General features: G+C 46.7%; 1 protein-coding gene across 1 annotated transcript in view; it reads right to left on the bottom strand.

The window, feature by feature from the left end:
* Positions 1–887: 887 nt before the first annotated feature.
* Positions 888–7,122, bottom strand: part of dlc (deltaC) — a 9,005-nt gene continuing 2,770 nt past the window's right edge. The window contains exons 6-10 of the mRNA XM_086216989.1: positions 7,035–7,122; positions 6,699–6,915; positions 2,675–3,416; positions 2,454–2,562; positions 888–2,171 (exon numbers count right to left, since the gene is read on the bottom strand). The exon at positions 7,035–7,122 is cut by the window's right edge and continues 82 nt beyond it. Coding sequence (XP_086073115.1) covers positions 2,166–2,171; positions 2,454–2,562; positions 2,675–3,416; positions 6,699–6,915; positions 7,035–7,122 — 1,162 coding nt within the window. The 3' untranslated portion in view covers positions 888–2,165. The remainder of the gene's footprint in view (positions 2,172–2,453; positions 2,563–2,674; positions 3,417–6,698; positions 6,916–7,034) is intronic.

The following is a 7,122-nucleotide window of genomic DNA, read 5'->3' on the forward strand; positions in this document are numbered from 1 at the left end:
GAGATCCCTCTCTGGGTGAGAATGTTTGCTGCCTCACTGAAACTTGGATCATAGTTTGAAGAATTATGTCTAAATCATGGAATCATGAGGAGGGGATTTATTACTTCTTCTTAGATGAGCTGAGACGAACCCACAGACATTTGAGACCTGGTCCTGGTGGTCCATTGGGTCAGCCGTGACCTCGTGCAGCACTAAAAAGTCAGAGTGAACCACATACCGTATATGGCACTGTGCACCAGTGGAAATCAAACCTGTGACCCGGCATTGTCAACCTCCCAGTCTGAGTTCAATGACAAACTGGCTGTTACCCCCTTGTGACCTTTGACCTCCTCTCAGCTTCTTGGAGAGCTGATGTTTTTCTACTTCTACCAGGTGACACAAAGTTCCCAATTTTAACCTGTTACCGTGTGTGTGTTGTGTTTGTGTAGGATCGTTGGATGTGTAGCAGCAGCTACTCATTAACCTGAGCTGATTTATTCAACAGCTGTGAAACTTTGGACCAGCAGGAGGAAAGTACAACTGAAGAGACGGTTGATTTCCTGTCAAATGTGTCAGATGTTTTCAAGGTCTCATTCATAGACAAATGCTACTTTTGGCTCCTAAATGCATGTGAGATGTTCAACCTCACAACTTTCACTAAATGTTGGGATGAAAATGCAAAAATCCTCCAGAACTCAGACCAGATCAGCCGTTGGATCTCCAGACAGTGAGGGATGAATCCTCCCTGGAGGGTGGGTGGTGTCCAGGCATCGGTGAGACCCTCGACAGCCGCGGGCAGACGGAGGGGAGGAAGTAGGGAGGACAGACTTCCCCTCACCAACTCACTGGTGCTAATTATGTATGTGAACGAGTTCTGAGACGCACAAACACCAAACCAAACATCGACGTTCGTGTTATTTTTCTAATTTATTTATGAAAAAATATATTTCTTGATTCTGACGAAGACATTGGCACATGAACATAGACATATATACAATTCTCTTTCATAAATACAACATTATTTACAGGTAAAATTAAATAGGATGACCATCTTCGGGAAGTTCTGTACACATTGCATTGTTTGCTTAAATTAACGAAGATAGTACAAAGACACAAGCACGACACAGATTTTTGGTATCAAATGAGTTAAAAAATGTTTTTCAAAAGCTCTTTGGAGTCCTTCACCGTTTAAAAAATGTCTTTGATCAGAAGGAAAAGTTGTGGGACCCAAATGTCAGCGTGAGGAATGTCGCTCGTCTTCCTGCTGCCACCAGGAGGAAAACTAACCTCTGCATCAACCGTTGGGCTCATGATCAGCTTGGCTGCACATCACAGCTGAATTTGTCTTTAGAATCGTCAAACTCAGATCGAAAATCATGTGAAAAAGAGGAAACCGCTGACTGAGGTACGAGATTGTTTGACTAGATATAAAGACAGGGAGCGTGGTTGGATCCTGAAGACACACGAGCTTGAGTGGGTTTCCTGGACTTCTTAAACACACGGTATGATTGTGACACGTCTCATATGGTTCCTTTCAGAATCCTTGAGGTCCTGTTCCAGTTCCTTTCTCTCTTTCTTAAAGAGGCACTTGAGAGTTTGTCGGATGGGACGATGACTGAGTCATTTGACGAGTGATGATTCACTGTCAGAGAATAAATAAAATGGACGAACGATGATGAAAAGAAACTGCCCAGTTCAGCTTTCAGACAAACGCTTTGCATGAAAGTTTGTTTGTCGTAAACTCAACGTCCTGCCTCGTCCCCATTCAGCAGGTCCTCCGATGATTTGATTGACAGGAAACTGTCTGTCACAGTGATTCAGGAGCGTTGCTAAGGCACCAGTCTTTCTGATTGGTGGACTGTTCCAACTCTTCTCTTTCTGGTTTGATCCAGAGAAAATTCACATACACAAACAGAAAAATTATATTAAGATTTAAGGTATAAAAAAGATAAATAGTGCAAATTACGCAGGACATTCAGTCTCTTTTTTCTCCTCCTCTGCTGCGCTCTTCTTCTCAGAATCCAAACATTGTCAAAAAGGAAGTACAAAAAACAAGTCCTTTCTTCATATTTCTCTCCCTCAATCAGCAGCAATAAATATTAAATAAAATAATGCATGTAGAATAAATCCTCTGTGGTAAACTGGCCTTCAGTGTAAAAGTTCCTCTGCTGGCTGAAAACGTGAGGTTACACCTGTGAAGGAGACACAGCGGTTAGTCGTCAGCGTACGTCAACACGTCTTTCTGCAAGCACTTTCAACTCTAAACATTCACTTGCTTTGTCTTCATTGTCAACTAACGAAAACTGTATCAGCCCTAGAGGGCGCTGCTGGGTCAAAGGAATTTAGTTTCAATTAGAAGTGAGAGCATTCCAAGAATTATTTTTTGGAAAATTTGACAATGAAATGAAAGTCAAATATCATGTTGCATAAATGCTCCATAAACAAAATAATAAAAGTATTGATTGTGTTCTCACCTCAGTAGCAAACACACACTGCTCCATCTGCTCCGGGATGATGAAGACGGGATGATAGAGGCTGTCGAAACTGAGAGGAGGGATAATGATGGACGCGTCGCACTTCTTACTGTTAGAGAGAGAGAAACAGGGGCCGTGAGTTCAGCGAAGAAGTGTTGGATCTAACATGATGAGATGACAACACAAACATCTTCCAAGAAAACACACACACGCACACTTACATGTCAAACTTGTTCTCCCGATGCTGCTCCTCTTTCGCCAGGTTGCAGTCAGCCATCTTGTTTTTAAACATGGCCGGGTTGTCGCTGCCCTTCTCCACCAGCGCTGCATCCTTGTTGGACACTTTGAGTCGTCCTCCTGGGATGAGGAACGCCTCCTTTTCTCTAAGGCTGCCAAGTGGCGCTCCAGGTAGGCTCCCGTTGTTGGGCCCACCTCCACCAATGACTGTGTTGCGGTTGTTGACTGTCTCAAGGTCGTTCTTCACTGATGTAGAAATGGCCGTTAGTACCCTGCCGCGGCGGAGCTGGCGCAGGATGAAGATGGTGGCACACACCAGCAGAGTCAGGGTCACCAGGCCAAAGGTGAAAGCGATCGCCAATGCGGCTGGGAAACCGCCTTTCCCAGGAGGTATGGTCGGTGCCCTGGTGGTCTTCAGCGAGTACTCGCAGCGAGTGCCCATGAAACCTGCCGGGCACTGGCACACTGGGCCTGTGAAGTGGGTGAAACATGTGCCGCCGTTGTCGCAGGGGAACTGGTCACAAGGGCTGGAACGCATGGAACAGTCTTTGCCAGTGAAACCGAGCGTGCATGTACAGGTGAAGTCGGCAACGCTGTCAATGCAGGTACCGGCATTGCGGCACGGGTTACTGGCACAGTCGTCAATGTTGGTCTCACAGCGAGGGCCGGTGAAGCCGGGCCGACACAGGCACATGACCCGGTGACCCAGGTCCAAACACTGAGCACCTGAAGAGAGAAACAGAGACGTTGGTTGTTTGTTGAGGAAAGACAAGGAGACATTTTTGCCCGTAAAAGGCAGAAAGACTCGATGATGACGGCACCAGTGGTGCTTCATCATCTACATTTCATTGGAAATGTGTGTCAGAAAAGGGTTAAACCTAAGGAACGCTGGACTAAATCCATCTGTTTCCATCTCCATTAAAGACCCACTCTGATGAAAATCCTGCTTTTCATGTTGTTCTCGTGTTCATGTGGCATTTTTCTGATGCTAGAGGACATATCTTGATAAAGCGAAGCTCAAAATTGCATGTCTGCATTCAAATCGCTGCGAACCAACGGCAGACCCTAACAGGCAGGCTCAGGCAGACTGGTTTTCACACGCCACCAAGCCACTGGGCGGGCCTCAGGCTCCCGCCCTGCTCCGCCCACTCAGACTCTGAGGAGTAGAGAAGACGATGGCGGATCAACACGTATGTGCTGGTTGCACCGCTAAGAAGACAGATAATACCATTAGCTTTCACCATCTACTGAAGCACTTTGCTGTGAGAGAGCAATGGGTGAGGTTTCTTGGTCACAGCAACACGACCCACACATGGGTTTGCAGTCGACACTGAGGACTGCTCTCCAGCTGGCAGCAGAACCAAATGGGCTTCACCAGCAAGTTAAGATTGGAAGCCAGATGCTGGTCCTTCCATCAAGTGGACAGCCAGTTTTTCTGTCTGGTGCCAATAATTCAACCGACCCTGCCCACCAGGTGCTAGAGACCCTGGTCCTAACCAGGTGACCCACCATTGGAGGGCCCCTGCCGGCCCCAGTTGACCAGCCCAGCCGGTGTTTCGGGCAGACGGTTCCTCTGGCATAGTGGGTTTGCCTCTATTAGCTGGTTAGGACGTGTCGGGCCTGTCCTCTTCCCAATCGCCCACCGCCCCAGAACAAGGCCAAGACGTCCCGTCCAACCCAGCGGTCTTGCCACACAGCCCACCACCATATCGGCCCCATTTCCGCCGCCACGCAGTGACTTGAGACAGAAAGCATGGCAGGTTTGAACTCTCCGGCGAACATAAAGGTTGATGCGTGAGGGAGGGCACGGATCAGCGCTGCCTCCAACCACAACTCAGAGGCGAATCGCTAATGAGCCCCTGGCGCTCTGCAGAGGCAGAGTCCAGGACAGGTTTTGTGATTTTTGGTTAAAAGTGTCAATCAGAATTTGAAGACCACTGAGAAGGTTTAAAGGTGCCAGAACGGAGGACTGGAGGGGTCTTAAAGGCCCTGAGCGTCAGCATCAAGGGACTGAAATGATTTTGACTGTAAGATACTGACAGAAAAGAAACTCTGTTCAAAGAGAAATCAGCTAAAAACTAAACAGCTCCTTTGCAATCCTTCCAGCTGGCTTGGTTTGTGACTAAACTCTTGTTTAACAAAACTATCTGATGCATGGGAGTGAAGTGGAGTCCAGTCTTGTTGTGACTTGTGATGACACTCAGCGTAAACTCTGTAAAACAAACTGCATCAGCTCCATATTTGGTGGTTTGGTGCTGCTGGTGTGTTGCAACCCTACAGCCAGCAGCTTCGTCTCAGAGTCACTGAGAGGCAGGAATGATGACAGATGGAAGATAAGTAGACTACTAATGAGGACCTGAGGGGAGACGGAGTGGCCCTCCAGAGATCAGCTCTGACAGATGAACGGGATATTCAGAGATAAGATTTGATTCTGCTCAGTCAGAGGAGACGTCTCTCCTGACTATCTGCCCACTCCGGTACCAGAAGGCCTCTACATCCTCCCTGCTTCGCTACAGCTAATCTCTGACAGTTAGCCAACATTCCTGTTCTTTCATCACCGGTGTTTCTGGAATATTCCCAGCATTTAATTATTATTAATTTTTGTCTAAACGACTCATATTATTCATGTGCCTGGAGGAAACATGCCAGCCTGCTGCTAAACTATCATGCACAGCTCTTCATATTGGGCAGAAATGAAGCGCACATCAGGCCAGGGCGGAAGAGAAACGCTACATCAGGCTGCCAGCATTGGCCTCCTGCCGAGAGGGCGTGGCCAAAGAGAACAGGTAAAGAACAAGAGCGTTTCCACGGCTGCTGCTGTCAACAAGGTTGTTTATGACAGGAACAATAAGGACTGAAATATTTTGGCTTGTGAGACGAGAGCTGATAAGACATGTTGAAGGCTCCTGCGTGAGAGTCCTGGAGGTGTTATCTGCTCTCTGACACTCATATCTGATGCAGGACCTTTACACAAACATCCACACACTATTTCTGACTACATAGGAAACTCAAATGTCTCCTCAGAGTCACGCTTTAACGGCTCAATCCTAATGAGCCTAGTGAGCTCACACCAACATGGCAGCACAACCAAAATATTCAGAACAAGAACTCATACCAAGTCGGAAAAGTCTCTGCAAAGCTGCAACTGTTTGAACCATCCACACATTTTAATATTTACCACAGATGCACTTTGTACTCCATAATGACAGTACCAGCGCTAATATTTCTGCCTGGTATTTTAGAACCAAGTCATGAGTTTATGAGGAAACAGCACTCGCAATGACCTTACAGCTGAATTGTTTCCGGTGTTCCTCTGGGCTCAACTACTGGGCCACTTTCTTTAATTCAGCCAGTGATAAATGTCCTCTCTTACAGCTGAGGGTGCCTGTGCTTGGTTTACATTTAAGAGCAGCTTAGAGTTAACAATATTACTTTTCCCAGGAATGAAATTAATCGTGTTAAAAAACTTTTAAAATTACATGAAATGTGCAAGTCACACCAGGTTAGAACAAATTATTTATAATGAGGTAAGCAAAATCGATTCCAATTGATAAAAAAAAATGGAATCCGTATGAATGTTCTCCAAACAGAGGTGAAAAACAACAGAAGGGGGATCCAAAATATTGTTTTAAAATCAGTCTACCCTAACCCTCATCGTCCGTGAGACACCAAGATAAACCGGAACAAGCCGATCAGATGAACTTTAGTCCCTCGAGTTTTGTTCCACTGACAAGCTTTCAGTTTCACTAATGTCAAAGCGAATGTGGCAGTCATAAACCTGCCAGGCGAGAAGTTCTGTGTGCTGCTGCTGCTTAACGTTTCCTGATATGCAGGTTCAAAGCAGCTCAACAAATGTCCACGATTATTTCAAGGACGTTTAGAAGTGATAGACCATGGCTAAGTAGCGTAGCCACATATGAGCTTGTTATTAGTCAGCTGACTGATTTAGCAGCAATGTGTCAGTGTGTTCTGACAAAGCTACAGAAGGACGTTGGAGATGGTTCGTACCATTAGCGCAGGGGTCGCTGTTGCACTTGCTCTTCGTCTTCTCACAGTTGGAACCTGTGAACCCGGTTGGGCAGCGGCAGCTGTACCCGCCGGCAAGGTTCTCCACACAGGTTCCTCCATTAAAACACGGTCCATCTGCACATCTCATGGCACTGATCTCACAGTTCTTCCCGTAGAAGCCCTGAGGGCACGTGCAGGAATAATCGTTCACCAAATCCTGGAGGGAAGACAAGGAAATGAATGTCAATCATTTTGATTGGTACTGAGATGCTGAGCGTACACTAACGCATGCTTGTCTGTCAGGCGTTCAAGTCAAGACCCGACATGTTGACTTACTTTGCAGCTGCCACCGCTCTTGCAGGGGTTACTGTCACATTCGTTGGTTTCAATCTCGCAGTTTTTGCCGGTGAAGCCGGGCTGACAG

This window comes from Aulostomus chinensis, chromosome 10, assembly GCF_037954235.1.
Source record: "Aulostomus chinensis isolate RoL2024-O1b breed Wild chromosome 10, RoL_Achi_v1.0, whole genome shotgun sequence".
Classification (NCBI taxonomy): Eukaryota; Metazoa; Chordata; class Actinopteri; order Syngnathiformes; family Aulostomidae; genus Aulostomus; species Aulostomus chinensis.